At 46.7% G+C, this 19,529-nt stretch overlaps 1 protein-coding gene across 5 annotated transcripts in view; it reads right to left on the bottom strand.

Moving 5' to 3' along the window:
* ZBBX (zinc finger B-box domain containing) overlaps positions 1-19,529 on the bottom strand; it is a 151,419-nt gene that overhangs the window by 12,626 nt on the left and 119,264 nt on the right. For all 5 annotated transcript variants that reach the window (XM_072142882.1, XM_072142881.1, XM_072142879.1 and 2 more), the window contains exon 17: positions 1,372-1,521. In XM_072142882.1, coding sequence (XP_071998983.1) covers positions 1,372-1,521 — 150 coding nt within the window. The remainder of the gene's footprint in view (positions 1-1,371; positions 1,522-19,529) is intronic.

The raw sequence follows: 19,529 nt of genomic DNA, 5'->3' as shown, positions 1-19,529 counted from the left end.
GAATGAGTAAAAATGATTAGCTGATGCCGCGGCCCTCAATACATATGAATGCCTTCTGCTGATTATGTGCATTGTATACAGCCAGGGACGGGATCAAAATTATTACACTTGAGTATTTCCAAAGGTCATCCCTGAAATGGAAAGTAAGGAGTCTATAAACCATGGTGAGGACTGTCTGAAAACTCATCAGAGCGCTGCATAAATATTAATGCTAAACGGGTACATTTTATAGGGATATGAAATGTAATTAGTTCTGCAATAACAGCCACAGGTATGTAACAAAACACGGTTTTATTTTACAAGTCGTGCATTTCTAATAAAGTACTGGAGAAAACCAAGTCGCTTCAATGGAATTTACTATATGAAGGGATTTATTACATAATAAACCTGCAAACCTGAGCCAATTTGTTAGTTATTTGTAGTAGACATACAGTACAGTAGGTAGGTGATTTTATGTCTTGTATTATGAGGGCCACACCCATATTTTACAGATTTAACCCCTTCCAATTGCATATTGTTATCTGAGCATCATTCTCTAACAAAAAAAAAAAGAAAAAAACTGCTGGTAATTATTTCACAGGACTTCTGAAAGAACAAGACGAGCTACTGGTAAAAAGGGCTGCAAAGGTCCACGAGAGAATTTAGCGCCCCACAGCCCCTTCAAGATATGGCAGCCTTGGTCTTCCTTCCGGTGGGTTATTGATCCACAGTAATCTGATATCTCCCACCCTATTTATGGAATATGCTTTCTGTAAGGGTGTTTGGTTCTTTTATTTTGTTTAACTGTTTGCTTTTATATATAAATCGGTTAATCATCCCTCCACTGGCCTCCACTGAGCATACACGCTGAGTGTTTCCAAGGTGTCTATATAAGGACAGTTACGACAAATGGGAAATGTCCTGAAAATCTTTATCAGGAGGAAGGAACCAGACATTGTATTTCACTGTATGAGAATACAGTGGGATATGTTGTAGCCTGTCATTGTAAGGATCCCTCTCTACAACGGAGGGAAATAAACTAGATGTGAACCCAGCCTAACAGTCACACACAATGACATGTCCCCTCTTCCCTCATAAATGATAGGAACCTTCAGTGCTCAGTTGGGACAGGACTCCATGGTACATGGATAATCTGAGGAAAGTAACATTATAATGTGAATAGATATCAACCAAGGGAATTTATCACAGCAATGCTATCTCAGCACTCAACACATTTTTACACTTTTTTTAAGCAATGAAGATAATGATAATGAAAAAGGACAAATTTCACAATATCCTTCACCTACTCCCCCTGCATTATAACCCTCAATATATAGAAATAAAAATGTGATCATTGAGGATTAATTTTGTTTAATGTTGTTAAGTACTCACCCGTGCCTCTGTGGGTGGAATTCCTAGGAGTAAGGCTGGGCTCTATGAGGTGACTGCTGGATCGAGTCCATGCCTTTGTTACAACATCTTGAACAACTGCTTCATTTGCACACACACTTAAGCTGCTTTCTGGTCTCCAATAGTTATTACCTATATTAGAAATGAGGATGTTATTGATTCAATAGGGAAAACTTTACTTGGATCAACAATCCTAATTCTGCCTTCACAATTATTATTATGAAAACTTCCGCTTTCATAGAGGAGGCAACACTTACTGATGATTAGAGATGAGCGAACACTAAAATGCTCGGGTACTCGTTATTCGAGACAAACTTTTCCCGATGCTCGAGTGCTCGTCTCGAATAACGAACCCCATTGAAGTCAATGGGAGACTCGAGCATTTTTCAAGGGGACCAAGGCTCTGCACAGGGAAGCTTGGCCAAACACCTGGGAACCTCAGAAAAGGATGGAAACACCACGGAAATGGACAGGAAACAGCAGGGGCAGCATGCATGGATGCCTCTGAGGCTGCTTAATCGCACCATTATGCTGAAATTATGGGCAACAGCATGGCCATGACAGAGTGACAGAATGAAGCTAGATAGCATGTAAAACATCCAATAATTGACCCTGACACTATAGGGGACGGCATGCAGAGGCAGAGGCAGCGGCAGCAGGCTAGAGAGTGGCATGGCGACATACCCTAATTGGACTCAGGCTTCAAACCAATGGGTGTCAGAGAGGAACCAAAGGAGGTGAGCAAGAAGCGCTCAAATAATATCGGTACATGATAAAAGTTTGCCAGTATATTTTGTGGATTACACAGCAGGGTGGCGACAAAGTTAACATGGAAGCCATGAAAACAACCCAAAATTCTGCCTGACACAGCTCGTTTGATAAGGGGACCATGTATGCTTACAGTTCATGCCAGTCGCTGCACTGGCTGCCAGTCTCCTTTCGAATACAGTTTAAAATAATAATAACCCTCATCCATAAAGCTCTGTATAATGCTGCACCCCCCTACCTCTCCTCTCTTATCTCAGTCTATCGCCCAACCCGTGCTCTTAGATCCGCCAGTGATCTTAGATTAACCTCTACCCTAGTGCGGACCTCCCACTCGCGTCTCCAAGACTTCTCTAGAGCTGCACCAATTCTATGGAATGCTCTGCCCTGGACTATCAGACTAATACCTAACCTCCAAAGTTTCAAACGTGCTCTTAAAACCCATTTCTTTAGGCAAGCCTATAACACTCATTAACTGCATGAAGTTTTAACTCTTCTACTAACCCGTCCTGTGTCGTCCTCCCATCTGTTATCCAGTAACCAACAGGCACCAGACTTCTCTGCAGTCCCATTCACCCTGGACCTGGTATATAAGATGACGGCTGAGTGGTTCAAGCGACAGCAATTCCATTTATTATATTTTGTTCTATTCCCTAAGAAGAATGGCTTGACCGTTAAATATTCTTTTACCTCGTGTTACCCCATCATCTTCATAAACCGTAAGCTCTGGCGAGCAGGGACCTCACTCCTGTTGTTCCATACAAATGTTGTGCTCTGTTACAATACATTTGTATTTGTTTCCTATGATTTGTAAAGCGCTACGGAATATGATGGCGCTATATAAATAAAGATTATTATTATTATTATTATGGAGGCAGTGAACTAGTAGTAGATTAAAGGTGCTGCAACTATGTTAGTTGGATCTTGGGATGGAGCTGGCGCTCTGCAGCCAGGCGAGCTTTTGCCAATCCAAGCCCCTGTCTCTAGGCTACTCCCCAAACAGCACTTCTAAGAACCTTTTGTATAAGATCAAGTGTAGTAGCGTTCTTATAAGTTTAGGATATGGCGGGTGAGGGGAATGTAAACAGATGCGCAAGAAGCGCTGAAATAATATCCCTAAATGGTAAAAGTTTGCAAGTATATTTTGTGGATTACACAGCAGGGTGGCGACAAAGTTAACAACTTTGATGTGGAATGCCCTGTAATAGCTCTTGGGCGGTGTGCCTTTTATCGCCTAGGCTCAGCAGTTTCAGCACCGCCTGCTGTCGCTTAGCGACGGCACTGCTGCTGTGCCTAGAGCTACCGACTGATGGCGCCATGCCCACGGATGGTAATTCGGAGGAGGAGGAGGTGGAGGAGGGGTGGGAGGAGGTATAGTAGGCCTTTGAGACCTGGACCGACGTAGGCCCCGCAATTCTCTGCGTCGGCAGTATATGACCAGCCCCAGGGTCAGACTCGGTCCCAGCCTGCACCAAGTTAAGTGTAGTAGCGTTCTTATAAGTTTGGGATATGGCGGGTGAGGGGAATGTAAACAGATGCGCAAGAAGCGCATGATGCGCATGGAGCTGGCGCTCCGCTGCCAGGCGAGCTTTCGCCAATTCAAGCCCCTGTCTCTAGGCTACTCCCCAAACAGCACTTCTAAGAACCTTTTGTATAAGATCAAGTGTAGTAGCGTTCTTATAAGTTTAGGATATGGCGGGTGAGGGGAATGTAAACAGATGCGCAAGAAGCGCATGATGCGCATGGAGCTGGCGCTCCGCTGCCAGGCGAGCTTTCGCCAATTCAAGCCCCTGTCTCTAGGCTACTCCCCAAACAGCACTTCTAAGAACCTTTTGTATAAGATCAAGTGTAGTAGCGTTCTTATAAGTTTAGGATATGCCGGGTGAGGGGAATGTAAACAGATGCGCAAGAAGCGCATGATGCGCATGGAGCTGGCGCTCCGCTGCCAGGCGAGCTTTCGCCAATTCAAGCCCCTGTCTCTAGGCTACTCCCCAAACAGCACTTCTAAGAACCTTTTGTATAAGATCAAGTGTAGTAGCGTTCTTATAAGTTTAGGATATGCCGGGTGAGGGGAATGTAAACAGATGCGCAAGAAGCGCTGAAATAATATCCCTAAATGGTAAAAGTTTGCCAGTATATTTTGTGGATAACACAGCAGGGTGGCGACAAAGTTAACAACTTTGATGTGGAATCCATGAAAACAACCCAAATTTCTGCCTGACACACCTCGTTTGATAAAGGGACGATGTATGGAGGCAGCTATATGGACGACTTTTGGAGGTAGCAATGGAGACAACGTGTGGAGGCTGCTATGGAGACAATTTAATTTGGATAGTGCCTGTATGTGGCAGTCCCAAACATTTTTCAAACCAGAGGAGCAGGTAGGTGGCCCTCCAGTAAAATGGAATAGATTGAGTGCCTGTATGTGGCAGTCCCAAAAATGTTTCAAACCAGAGGAGCAGGTAGGTGGCCCTGCAGTAAAATGGAATAGATTGAGTGCCTGTATGTGGCAGTCCCAAAAATTTTTCAAACCAGAGGAGCAGGTAGGTGGCCCTCCAGTAAAATGGAATAGATTGAGTGCCTGTATGTGGCAGTCCCAAAAATGTTTCAAACCAGAGGAGCAGGTAGGTGGCCCTGCAGTAAAATGGAATAGATTGAGTGCCTGTATGTGGCAGTCCCAAAAATGTTTCAAACCAGAGGAGCAGGTAGGTGGCCCTGCAGTAAAATGGAATAGATTGAGTGCCTGTATGTGGCACTCACAAAAATTGTTTCAAACAGAGGACCGGGTAGGTGGCCCTCCAGAAAAATTAAATGCATGAAGTACTATAGCAAGAGCCAGTGGGCCCTGTCAAAAAATAGCCATTTTCCTCTGCTTTACTGTACAAAGAGGAGGAGAAGGAGGAAAATGAGGAGGAGGAGGAGTGGATCAATTATTCAGGTTGAGCTTCCTTCACCTGGTGGAGATTGGAAATTCTGAGAAATCCAGCCTTTATTCATTTTAATAAGCGTCAGCCTGTCAGCGCTGTCAGTCGACAGGCGTGTACGCTTATCGGTGATGATGCCACCAGCTGCACTGAAAACCCGCTCGGACAAGACGCTAGCGGCAGGGCAGGCAAGAACCTCCAAGGCGTACAGCGCCAGTTCGTGCCACATGTCCAGCTTTGAAACCCAGTAGTTGTAGGGAGCTGTGTGATCATTTAGGACGATGGTATGGTCAGCTACGTACTCCCTCACCATCTTTCTGTAAAGATCAGCCCTACTCTGCCGAGACTGGGGACAGGTGACAGTGTCTTGCTGGGGTGACATAAAGCTGGCAAAAGCCTTGTAAAGCGTACCCTTGCCAGTGCTGGACAAGCTGCCTGCTCGCCTACTCTCCCTCGCTACTTGTCCCGCAGAACTACGCACTCTGCCGCTAGCGCTGTCAGAAGGGAAATACTGTTTCAGCTTGTGCACCAGGGCCTGCTGGTATTCATGCATTCTCACACTCCTTTCCTCTGCAGGGATGAGAGTGGAAAGATTTTGCTTGTACCGTGGGTCCAGGAGAGTGAACACCCAGTAATCGGTGCTGGAATAAATTCTTTGAACGCGAGGGTCACGGGATAGGCAGCCTAGCATGAAATCTGCCATATGCGCCAGAGTACCAACGCGTAAGAATTCACTCCCCTCACTGGCCTGACTGTCCATTTCCTCCTCCTCCAACTCCTCCAACTCCTCTTCTTCTGCCCATACACGCTGAACAGTAAAGGACTCAACAATGGTCCCCTCTTGTGTCTCACCAACATTCTCCTCCTCTTCCTCCTCATCCTCCTCCACCTCCACCTCCTCCGATATGCGCTGAGAAACAGACCTGAGGGTGCTTTGGCTATCAACAAGGGAATATTCTTCCCCTGTCTCTTGTGACGAGCGCAAAGCTTCCGACTTCATGCTGACCAGAGAGTTTTTCAACAGGCCAAGCAGCGGGATGGTGAGGCTGATGATGGCGGCATCGCCACTGACCATCTGTGTTGACTCCTCAAAGTTACTCAGCACCTGACAGATATCAGACATCCACGTCCACTCCTCATTGTAGACTTGAGGAAGCTGACTGACCTGACTACCAGTTCTGGTGGAAGTTGACATCTGGCAGTCTACAATCGCTCTGCGCTGCTGGTAAACTCTGGATAACATGGTCAGTGTTGAATTCCACCTCGTGGGCACGTCGCACAACAGTCGGTGAGCGGGCAGTTGGAGGCGGCGCTGCGCTGCCCTGAGAGTGGCAGCATCTGGGCTGGACTTCCTGAAATGCGCACAGATGCGGCGCACCTTCGTGAGCAAATCAGACAGATTGGGGTATGTCTTGAGGAAACGCTGAACTATCAGATTTAACACATGGGCCAGGCATGGCACATGTGTCAGTCTGCCGAGTTGCAGAGCCGCCACCAGGTTACGGCCGTTGTCACACACAACCATTCCCGGCTTGAGGTTCAGCGGTGCCAGCCACAGATCAGTCTGCGCCGTGATGCCCTGTAATAGCTCTTGGGCGGTGTGCCTTTTGTCGCCTAGGCTCAGCAGTTTGAGCACCGCCTGCTGTCGCTTAGCGGCGGCACTGCTGCTGTGCCTAGAGCTACCGACTGATGGCGCCGTGCCCACGGATGGTAGTTCGGAGGAGGAGGTGGAGGAGGGGTGGGAGGAGGAGGAGGCATAGTAGGCCTGAAACACCTGGACCGAGGTAGGCCCCGCAATCCTCGGCGTCGGCAGTATATGAGCAGCCCCAGTGTCAGACTCGGTCCCAGCCTCCACCAAGTTAACCCAATGTGCCGTCAGCGATATATAGTGGCCCTGCCCGGCAGCACTCGTCCACGTGTCCGTGGTCAGGTGGACCTTGTCAGAAACGGCGTTGGTCAGGGCACGGATGATGTTGTCTGACACGTGCTGGTGCAGGGCTGGGACGGCACATCGGGAAAAGTAGTGGCGGCTGGGGACCGAATACCGAGGGGCGGCCGCCGCCATGAGGTTGCGAAAGGCCTCGGTCTCTACTAGCCTATAGGGCAGCATCTCCAGGCTAAGCAATCTGGAGATGTGCACATTAAGGGCTTGGGCGTGCGGGTGGGTTGCACTATATTTGCGTTTCCGCTCCAGCGTCTGGGGTATGGAGAGCTGAACGCTGGTGGATGCTGTGGAGGATCGTGGAGGCGACGATGGGGTTTTTGTGGCAGGGTCCTGGGCAGGGGGCTGACTAGCAGCTGACACAGGGGAAGGAGCAGTGGTGTGCACGGCCGGAGGTGAACGGGCTTGTTGCCACTGAGTGGGGTGTTTAGCATTCATATGCCTGCGCATACTGGTGGTAGTTAAGCTAGTAGTGGTGGAACCCCTGCTGAGCCTGGTTTGGCAAATGTTGCACACCACAGTCCGTCGGTCATCCGGTGTTTCCTTAAAGAACCTCCAGACTTCTGAAGATCTAGCCCTCGCCGCAGGAGCCCTCGCCACGGGAGCTTCACTAGTTGACACATTTGGCGCTGATGCACCAGCTCTGGCCCTGCCTCTCCGTCTGGCCCCACCACTGCCTCTTCCAACCTGTTCTGGTCGAGGACTCTCCTCCGTCTCAGAAGCACTGTGTTCACCCGGCCTCTCAACCCAGCTTGGGTCTGTCACCTCATCATCCTCCGATCCCTCAGTCTGCTCCCCCCTCGGACTTCCTGCCCTGACAACAACTTCCCCACTGTCTGACAACTGTGTCTCCTCATCGTCGGACACCTCTTTACACACTTCCACTACGTCAAGAAGGTCATCATCACCCACAGACTGTGACTGTTGGAAAACCTGGGCATCGGAAAATTGCTCAGCAGCAACCGGACAAGTGGTTTGTGACTGTGGGAAGGGTCCAGAAAACAGTTCCTCAGAGTATGCCGGTTCAAATGCCAAATTTTCCTGGGAGGGGGCAGACTGGGGGGGAGGAGGCTGAGGTGCAGGAGCTGGAGGAGTGGCGATTTCGGTGACATGGGTGGACTGCGTGGAAGACTGACTGGTGGTGGACAAATTGCTCGAAGCATTGTCAGCAATCCACGACATCACCTGTTCGCACTGTTCTGGCCTCAACAGTGCTCTACCACGAGTCCCAGTAACTTCAGACATGAACCTAGGGAGTGTAGCTCTGCGGCGTTCCCCTGCTCCCTCATCAGCAGGTGGTGTCTCACCCCGCCCAGGACCACGGCCTCTGACCCCTGCAGTAGTTGGACGCCCACGTCCCCGCCCTCGTCCTCTACCCCTAGCCCTCGGGTTAAACATTTTTAAAATGAGAGTTATAACTTTATTTTTTTTTTTACTTTTTTTTGTTTTTTTTTGTGTTTTTTTTTTTTTTTTGTGTTTTTTGTTTTTTTTTTAGTTTTTAAAACCAAACAATGCTATCCTATTGCTATGGCTATTTTCTAGCCAAGTATCAAAGCACACTACTATGCCAGATGAGATGACACTGAGTTAGTGCCTAATTGAAATCCAACCCCTACTAAATTTTCCCACTTCGGTCTTTGCTATGGATATGTGCGTCACTAAGCGCAGAACACAGCGGTCGCAAGTCTCACTACAAATTGCTCAGAATTGGCTAGTACATGCACTGCAGAAAGTACAGCCACCAGCAGATCAACCAGAAATCAAATATATAGAACGCTACTGTATGCGTAAGTAAGCTCTTTGTATTCTCCTATGGCTATTTTCTAGCCAAGTATCAAAGCACACTACTATGCCAGATGAGATGACACTGAGTTAGTGCCTAATTGAAATCCAACCCCTACTAAATTTTCCCACTTCGGTCTTTGCTATGGATATGTGCGTCACTAAGCGCAGAACACAGCGGTCGCAAGTCTCACTACAAATTGCTCAGAATTGGCTAGTACATGCACTGCAGAAAGTACAGCCACCAGCAGATCAACCAGAAATCAAATATATAGAACGCTACTGTATGCGTAAGTAAGCTCTTTGTATTCTCCTATGGCTATTTTCTAGCCAAGTATCAAAGCACACTACTATGCCAGATGAGATGACACTGAGTTAGTGCCTAATTGAAATCCAACCCCTACTAAATTTTCCCACTTCGGTCTTTGCTATGGATATGTGCGTCACTAAGCGCAGAACACAGCGGTCGCAAGTCTCACTACAAATTGCTCAGAATTGGCTAGTACATGCACTGCAGAAAGTACAGCCACCAGCAGATCAACCAGAAATCAAATATATAGAACGCTACTGTATGCGTAAGTAAGCTCTTTGTATTCTCCTATGGCTATTTTCTAGCCAAGTATCAAAGCACACTACTATGCCAGATGAGATGACACTGAGTTAGTGCCTAATTGAAATCCAACCCCTACTAAATTTTCCCACTTCGGTCTTTGCTATGGATATGTGCGTCACTAAGCGCAGAACACAGCGGTCGCAAGTCTCACTACAAATTGCTCAGAATTGGCTAGTACATGCACTGCAGAAAGTACAGCCACCAGCAGATCAACCAGAAATCAAATATATAGAACGCTACTGTATGCGTAAGTAAGCTCTTTGTATTCTCCTATGGCTATTTTCTAGCCAAGTATCAAAGCACACTACTATGCCAGATGAGATGACACTGAGTTAGTGCCTAATTGAAATCCAACCCCTACTAAATTTTCCCACTTCGGTCTTTGCTATGGATATGTGCGTCACTAAGCGCAGAACACAGCGGTCGCAAGTCTCACTACAAATTGCTCAGAATTGGCTAGTACATGCACTGCAGAAAGTACAGCCACCAGCAGATCAACCAGAAATCAAATATATAGAACGCTACTGTATGCGTAAGTAAGCTCTTTGTATTCTCCTATGGCTATTTTCTAGCCAAGTATCAAAGCACACTACTATGCCAGATGAGATGACACTGAGTTAGTGCCTAATTGAAATCCAACCCCTACTAAATTTTCCCACTTCGGTCTTTGCTATGGATATGTGCGTCACTAAGCGCAGAACACAGCGGTCGCAAGTCTCACTACAAATTGCTCAGAATTGGCTAGTACATGCACTGCAGAAAGTACAGCCACCAGCAGATCAACCAGAAATCAAATATATAGAACGCTACTGTATGCGTAAGTAAGCTCTTTGTATTCTCCTATGGCTATTTTCTAGCCAAGTATCAAAGCACACTACTATGCCAGATGAGATGACACTGAGTTAGTGCCTAATTGAAATCCAACCCCTACTAAATTTTCCCACTTCGGTCTTTGCTATGGATATGTGCGTCACTAAGCGCAGAACACAGCGGTCGCAAGTCTCACTACAAATTGCTCAGAATTGGCTAGTACATGCACTGCAGAAAGTACAGCCACCAGCAGATCAACCAGAAATCAAATATATAGAACGCTACTGTATGCGTAAGTAAGCTCTTTGTATTCTCCTATGGCTATTTTCTAGCCAAGTATCAAAGCACACTACTATGCCAGATGAGATGACACTGAGTTAGTGCCTAATTGAAATCCAACCCCTACTAAATTTTCCCACTTCGGTCTTTGCTATGGATATGTGCGTCACTAAGCGCAGAACACAGCGGTCGCAAGTCTCACTACAAATTGCTCAGAATTGGCTAGTACATGCACTGCAGAAAGTACAGCCACCAGCAGATCAACCAGAAATCAAATATATAGAACGCTACTGTATGCGTAAGTAAGCTCTTTGTATTCTCCTATGGCTATTTTCTAGCCAAGTATCAAAGCACACTACTATGCCAGATGAGATGACACTGAGTTAGTGCCTAATTGAAATCCAACCCCTACTAAATTTTCCCACTTCGGTCTTTGCTATGGATATGTGCGTCACTAAGCGCAGAACACAGCGGTCGCAAGTCTCACTACAAATTGCTCAGAATTGGCTAGTACATGCACTGCAGAAAGTACAGCCACCAGCAGATCAACCAGAAATCAAATATATAGAACGCTACTGTATGCGTAAGTAAGCTCTTTGTATTCTCCTATGGCTATTTTCTAGCCAAGTATCAAAGCACACTACTATGCCAGATGAGATGACACTGAGTTAGTGCCTAATTGAAATCCAACCCCTACTAAATTTTCCCACTTCGGTCTTTGCTATGGATATGTGTGCCACTAAGAGCTAAACACAACGGTAGCAAGTCCCCCTGCTAATTCCTCACAAAATGGTACTAGATGCAAATTAAAATAAAAAAAGTAGAACGTTATTGTAGCCCTAAGAAGGGCTGTTGGGTTCTTTGAGAATCACTCCTGCCTAACAGTAAGCTAATAGAACACCCTAACGCTTTCCCTGACCAGCAGCAGCTCTCTCCCTAGCGGCATCCAGACACAGAATGATCCGAGCAGCGCGGGCAGCGGCTAGTCTATCCCAGGGTCACCTGATCTGGCCAGCCAACCACTGCTATCGACGTGTAAGGGTACCACGTCATGCTGGGTGGAGTGCAGAGTCTCCTGGCTTGTGATTGGCTCTGTTTCTGGCCGCCAAAAAGCAAAACGGCGGGAGCTGCCATTTTCTCGAGCGGGCGAAGTATTCGTCCGAGCAACGAGCAGTTTCGAGTACCCTAATGCTCGACCGAGCATCAAGCTCGGACGAGCATGTTCGCTCATCTCTACTGATGATCAATTCAAAAAGGGATTTTGCAGAACCAGCACCCGGCAGCTGCTTGTCCTTTTATTTTGCAAATATGTGTCCCAAAAATTTAAATTCTATTATCCACAGGTTAGAGAATACCTAATTTGTGAGGGTCTGACTGCTGGGACCACCATAGTCATGAGAATAGGACTCCAAGCTCTCCAGAGAACAAGGATCCTGCTTTCACTGATGGGTGGAGCGGCAGAACGAGTACGCACTCTGTCAGTTCATTCAATTGTATGGGAATGACAGAAAAAGCAAAGGACAATGCTCGCTATCTAACAGAGACACAAAATGGACCGGTAGGGTGGATGAACGTCCTACATCTCCGTTCTTTGAAGAGCAGGGTGTCCTGGTGGTGGTCCCAGCAGTTAGCCCTTCACCGATCAGCTAGCTATTCCCTATCCGGAGTATAGGAAATATCTTAAATACTTGGGACAACCCATTTATTTGTTTATACACTGCTTCTGTATTTAAGTCAGGTTTTGTTAAGAAAATAATAACATTGTATTTTTTTTTATTTTTCATCTCAGGTTGTATACCAAATTTTAAGACGTTGAATGGCCAGATATTTTTTGTATTTATGATCTGATAATTATGCACAGCCTCTTTTATTTTGAGAAAGTGATGTGGTAATTTTTTTTTTCCAAAACATTTTATTTGGTTTTTTACAATAATAAAATAAAACATGAGCATGGACTCATGAATATGAAATAGGTCAAGAGAATATTACATTACAGTGGTGATGTGAGTATTTCAAGGTTACGGGTCTTGGATCGCGGTCGGACCAGTGCTCCTACTAATACTCCCGTGGCCCCCGCTTCCCCGGACTCACCTGTCCCGGCTCCTGATCTCCGACGGACTGGCGTGCGCGCGGGTCCCTGCCTACTAGGGCGCGCGCGCTGGTTGCAGAAAATTTAAAGGGCAAGCGCACTGCTCGACCCGTTTTGCGGCGGGCTCTGGTGAATACCAGGTGATGCTAGACTCTGGTCCCAGGTGTTGGCTAGTTCCACCACCCGCAGTGGTCCAGAGGATCCACTGATCCTAACAGTTACAGTACATAACAGATTTTTCCCTTGCGTCATGTGGTTATTTTATAATGCTGACGTTTTCATGAATATCATACAGTATGTATATGTACAGGAACCATAAAGTTGGTTAAGACTTTCTTATAATTTAAAATGTATGAATGTTGAGGAAGATAAGTAACAACAATGTTTATCGTTCACTGAGTTTCGTTGTGCAATACCGGATATATAATGCATAGTTGTAAATTCTTCTCTCTACCTGTACAACAACCTTTATTACTAAATAAAACTTTTGAAAAAAAAATAAATAAATAAATGTATGACTGTTGGAAACAATTGGAAATAGTTGGAAAATGCCTTTGCATTAGAAGCCACAGAGGTGTTTAAGTTACAGTTAATGCTTCTTATGCCTAAAAATACAGGATGGTGAAGATATAGATACATATTCCTATTCTTATTCGGGACTTCAAGGCATTTATCACATGAATTCCATGTCCCATACCATTAATTAAACCTTGGACGGCTGACACGATGATTCATGTTTTTGTGAGTCTGACACTGTACATGTATGCTGTATACAATGTTGGTAATTTAATGGCTTCCTTTCTCAAGATGATTACAAAACTACAATATACCGTATATACTCGAGTATAAGCCGACCCGAGTATAAGCCGAGACCCCTAATTTTACCACAAAAACCTGGTAAAACCTATTGACTCGAGTATAAGCCGAGGGTGGGAAATGCATTGTTCACAGCCCCTTCCCCCAGGTATATAGCGAGCAAGCCCCCAGAAGTATATAACCAGCAATCCCCCAGTATATAGCCAGCATTGGTCACAGCCCCTTCCCCCAAGTATATAGCGAGCAAGCCCCCAGAAGTATATAACCAGCAGTCCCCCAGTATATAGCCAGCATTGGTCACAGCCCCTTCCCCAAAGTATATAGCGAGCAAGCCCCCAGACGTATATAGCCAGCAGCCCCCCATTATATAGCCAGTAGCCCCCAGTAGTATATACCCTGCCAGCCCTTGCCCCAGTATACAGCCTGCCAGCCCCTGTGCCCCAGTATATAGCCTGCCAGCCCCTGTGCCCCAGTATATAGCCTGCCAGCCCCTGTGCCCCAGTATACAGCCTGCCAGCCCCTGTGCCCCAGTATACAGCCTGCCAGCCCCTGTGCCCCAGTATACCACCTGCCAGCCCCTGTGCCCCAGTATACCACCTGCCAGCCCCTGGGCCCCGGGAAATATAACCTTCCAGCCCATGTGCCCCGGTCAATAGCCCGCCAGCCCCTGTGCCCCGGTCAATAGCCTGCCCCTGTGCCCCGTTATGGAGCCGGACCCCTTGATGTAAAAAAATAAATAATCAAAACTCACCTTTCCGGCGGCCCCCTCGGGTCTTCTGTGTGATCCAGCAGTCAGCGGCAGGTACGTGCCGCGCACAGCGCTGACGTCAGCCGCAGCCGCTGACATCACAGTGTGTGCCGGCTGCCGGCTCACACAACACTATTGCAGCGGCGGCGGCTGATGTCAGTACCTGTGACATCACACGGACCTGCCGCTGACTGCCGGATCACACAGAAGACCCGAGGGGGCCGCCGGAAAGGTGAGTTTTGATTGTTTTTCTTTTTTTTTTTCAGCGGCAGGTCCGCACAGCACTGACAACAGCCGCAGCCGCTGACATCACAGTGTGTGCCGGCTGTCGGCACACACAATACTATCGCAGCGGCGGCTGATGTCAGTGCCTGTGACATCGCACGGAGCTGCCGCTGACCGACGGATCGCACAGAAGACCCGAAGCGGACCGCTGGAAAGGTGAGTTTTGATTGTTTTTTTCTTTTTTTTGGTGTCGGATTTTGTTTGACTCGGGTATAAGCCGAGTTTGTGTTTTTCAGCACAATTTTTGTGCTGAAAAACTCGGCTTATACTCGAGTATATACGGTATATCATATCTGAGAATAATTGCAACAATGGCAACAGATTAAAATTAGGAACATGTGATTATTATTGAATTTGAAAACTCCTATAAGTATCTCCATCTTTTGTGAATGACCCTCTATAATTTAAGAGCTGCGTGGATTGTACCGTGTTAGTGAATCTGTTCACGAGCACCCTCAAGCTGACTTCTTCTATTCTATTAATGTTAAAATGTCAACCATGAAATTCAAATAATTGCCACTTAGTACTTTCTACGGTGGGAAACAGCCCTCTGATACCATTCAAATACTGACATTTGCTCTGTATACAAGCAAAAAACCTGAAATATAGAAAGAATCAGGGTCAACAAAATGTGACAATAAGATCTGTGAACACTTTAATGTCCTTAGCTTAGTCTGGTATAGCTCTTTGTATAACAATACAACATAAAGATATGGATAACATACACATTGACAGCCATTCTTGGCTATTATATTTCTTTTCATCCATCCATCCATCTAATACATGTTTCCCACATGAGAGATCCCTTGATCTATAAACTATCATTCCTATTGAGCTCAATGTAAGAAGAATACGTTTGTGGAGCTTTTCTATAATATTCAAATACATTTTATCTAAAGCTGTTCACATTTTCAGTTGTGCCATAAGAATTAATAAAGAAGTCAATAACAAACTGTGCAAAATATTCTACTATTTAAGAGGTAAATTCCGGTTACAGAATGTTACGGCACATTAATCAACAGTATCTGACATTTTTTGCATAGTGGCACTTTATGATAGGCTTAAAGCGTTCCTCCCGCACACATATATATAAGCTGAGGTACCGAACAAAAAACTGGGAAACCAGATTGACTTGAATATAAGCCTAGGGTGGGAAATGCTACTGCTACTCTCTAATAAAATGTCCAGAAGCCTCCCTTCATGAATGAAATGTCCACAGCAGCCTTCCAATTAAAAAAAATGTCCAGCAGAGTGCCCTCATTAATATAATGTCCAGCAGAGTGTCCCCATGAATATGCTGCCCAGCAGAGTGCCCGTGTAATAATGATGTCCAGCAGAGTGTCCCCATAAATATGATGGTCAGCAGAATACCCCCATTAATGTTATGTCCAGCAGAGTGCCCTCATTAATATAATGTCCAACAGAGTGCCCCCATAAATATGATGGCCAGCAGAATACCCCCATTATTGTAATGTCCAGCAGAGTGCCCCCATAAATAAAATGTCTTCATTAATGTAATGTCCAGCAGACAGCCCCTGTAAAAAAAATAAAGTTAATACTCTTCTCCGGTGCTGACCCCAGGCGTCCTTTTCTCCCTGCAGCACGTCATTGGGTCCTTCACTTGGCCGGCAGATGCACATCTATGCAATCTGCCGGCACACAAACCATAACATGCACCTGCTAGCCCGGCAGGGAACACGAAGATGTGCTGCGGGGAGAAGAGGACGCCGGAGGGTGAGTACTAACTTTATTTTTTTTTGTATACCCAAGTGGGGATTATACTCCAGTATGTGTGGAACAATCAATTGATCCTCATTTTATAACCTTTGTATGTCATTTTCAGTTCCCCTGAGCCCTTAGAAGCTGCTGTGCCATTTTGCTAGCAAGATGGAATTCTGCCGAGATTTCAGGATGGAGTACAGTGTATCAACGTTTACACTAATGAGCCACAAGGGCTCTGGGGGTGAAACAAGAGCCCCTCTGTGGCGGTTACAATGGTTGTTACATTGTCTCCTATTTCCCCTGCTCCCTCGGCATTTTTCCTTCCCTCTGACTGCTGTAATTGCAGACAGCAGAGGAATGTTTTAGCACAGGGTAGGAAGGGGGAAGCGCTCTGCACGCTGTAAATACATTAAAAAAGTGCAACACAGAGGTGTTCTGGTATTGACCCCCGCAAACCCTCCAGGCTCATTAGCATAAATTAAAAAGCTGGTTTTAAAAGGGAGGCGGCAATGGATAACAAATATAAGAAGAAGACGGGGCATGGATCTATGAGTAAGTGTCTCTGGTTTATAATGCTTGGTACTTATGGCTCATTTCCTTTAAGAATGGATTCACCTTTACACAGTGGTGTAACTAGGAGTGGCAGGAACCCAAAACAGGCTTCGACATGGGGCCCCCCTTCCCACTTAAAAATTATACATATTTGTATACTCACACATGGAAGTTACAATCACATATTTGTACACTTATGCATATATGCTCATATAGAGCATATACACACAGCATATATACACTGTGGGGAATTGCTCTGGTAGTTGTGCAGGAAGCAGTGACACACGCAGGTTTAAAAGTCCAACTTAAGTGTTTATTCACACTTGCAAAACAGAACACAAATTCAGCCTTGGCTTAGGCACATGCAAAAACATTAAAAAAGTAATTCCTGCCCGGCTAGGCGCTGTCTAATACATTTGGAGGACCCTAGCTATCCGGGTACCAGGCTGCCTGGCACACGCTCTTGGCCAGCAGTAGTACAGGAGACCCTCAGTTACCTTTGCTGTGAGAATGCAATCTCGCTTTCAGCTCTCCAGGTAGGGCCTCTCCTACTGCTTCTGGCCTGCAGACTAAATCAGGCCCTAACGAGACCTGTGACCTAACGAGCCCGGGTGGAGTAGGAGTCCCACTACCTGCCTACCCCTACTCCATAATAAGCAGGCCCAGTACGGACATTACAAATGTGTCTGTGTTAGCTAGGCCAACACAGACAAAACAGACTATTCCTGCTTATCATGTCTGCATTAACCCTTGGGTTACTGCAGACAAACCCAGGGCTTTTACCACATGCATTTCATCTGCCTATAGGACAGATAGCGGTTTTCCCACACAATACCTCTTACTTACTCACATACCCTCCCCCTCAGTTCAGACCCACCGGGGCGAACTCCTGACATTAAGCAATGCGTTCGGGACAAGGCATCCGCATTGCCCTGTAGTTTACCGGCTCTGTGCTCCACCGTAAAGCTGAAATTTTGGAGGGACAAGAACCACCTAGTGACCCTGGCATTCTTCTCCTTAGTTCTACTCATCCACGTGAGGGGAGAGTGGTCAGTTATGAGACGGAACTGTCGTCCCAGCAAGTAGTACCGTAGGGACTCTAATGTCCACTTTATCGCCAGACATTCCTTCTCTACGATACTGTAATTTTTCTCTGCTGGCGTGAGCTTCCTGCTCAGGTAGGTAATGGGATGTTCTTCTCCATTCACCTCCTGAGAGAGGACAGCTCCCAGCCCTACATCTGATGCATCCGTCTGCACAATAAACTCTAAAGTTTGGCGTAATAAGGAGGGGGGATCCACACAACGCAGACTTCAAGACCTGAAAAGCACCTTCTGCTTGTTCATTCCACCGCACCATGACCGGCCTTTTACCCTTCAGCAGGTCTGTCAGGGGAGCGGACACGGTGGCAAAGTTTGGTATAAACCGTCTGTAGTACCCGACAATGCCCAGGAACGCCCTGACTTGCTTTGTGCTCACTGGTTGAGGCCAACCCTGTATAGCGTCAATCTTGTTGACCTGAGGTTTAATTATACCTCGACCGATCACATACCCCAAATAGTGTGTCTCCTCCATTCCTAGCGCACACTTCTTGGGGTTTGCGGTCAGGCCCGCTGCCCTTAGCGAGTTCACTACGGCCTGTACCTTGGCCAAGTGACTCGCCCAGTCTTGGCTGTAGATGATAATATCATCTAGATAGGCGGAGGCGTATCTCCTATGTGGCTTTAACACTATGTCCATTAACCGTTGAAAGGTAGCGGGGGCCCCATGAAGCCCAAACGGTAACACAACATAGTGAAAAAGGCCCTCAGGGGTAACAAAGGCTGTCTTTTCCTTAGCCCTATCTGTCAGCGGTACCTGCCAATATCCTTTAGTTAGATCCAGGGTGGTGAAGTACCGAGCACCCCCTAGTCTCTCAATAAGCTCGTCCACCCGGGGCATGGGATAGGCATCAAACTTAGACACCTCATTCAATTTTCTAAAATCGTTGCAAAATCGCAACGTCCCATCCGGTTTGGGTATTAGAACAATTGGACTGGCCCACTCACTTTTGGACTCCTCAATAACCCCTAGCTTCAGCATCTTCTGAACTTCTTCTGATATGGCTTGTCTACGAGCTTCAGGGACTCGGTACGGCGTTAATCTTACCTTTACCCCTGGCTCAGTGACAATATCATGTTTAATTACAGATGTGTAGCCTGGCAACTCTGAGAACACATCTGTATTTCCTGCTACAAACTCTCGAGCCTCTCGCTGTTGCTCTTTGGTAAGGGTATCGGCTATTCGCACTTCTGCCTCCGGCACAGGCTTATCTGCAGCCTGTGAGGGTAGCGCCAGAGGTGGACTAGCCAGAACCATCTCTGTATGCAGACTCTCTCTGTCTTTCCAGGCCTTTAACAGATTTACATGATAAGTCTGCTCAGGTTTTCTCCGTCCGGGCTGACGTATCCTGTAGTTCACCTCTCCTATTTTCTCTATAACCTCATACGGTCCTTGCCATTTAGCGAGAAACTTACTTTCGACAGTGGGGACTAGCACCAACACACGATCACCGGGACTAAAGCTCCTTACTTTTGCTGACCTGTTATAAACCCGGCTTTGAGTTCTTTGTGCCTCCTCCATATGCTCCTTGACAATGGGCATGACGGCTGCTACCCTGTCCTGCATATCTGCGATATGGTCTATTACACTTTTGTGGGGGGTGGGCTCTTGTTCCCATGTCTCTTTGGCTATGTCCAGGAGTCCCCTGGGATGTCTGCCATACACTAACTCAAACGGCGAGAACCCAGTAGAGGCTTGTGGGACTTCTCGGA

Source organism: Engystomops pustulosus, chromosome 3 (genome assembly GCF_040894005.1).
Source record: "Engystomops pustulosus chromosome 3, aEngPut4.maternal, whole genome shotgun sequence".
Lineage (NCBI taxonomy): Eukaryota > Metazoa > Chordata > Amphibia > Anura > Leptodactylidae > Engystomops > Engystomops pustulosus.
The sequence above is the reverse complement of the archived record's forward strand: the minus strand, read 5'-3'. Positions and strand labels throughout refer to the sequence as shown.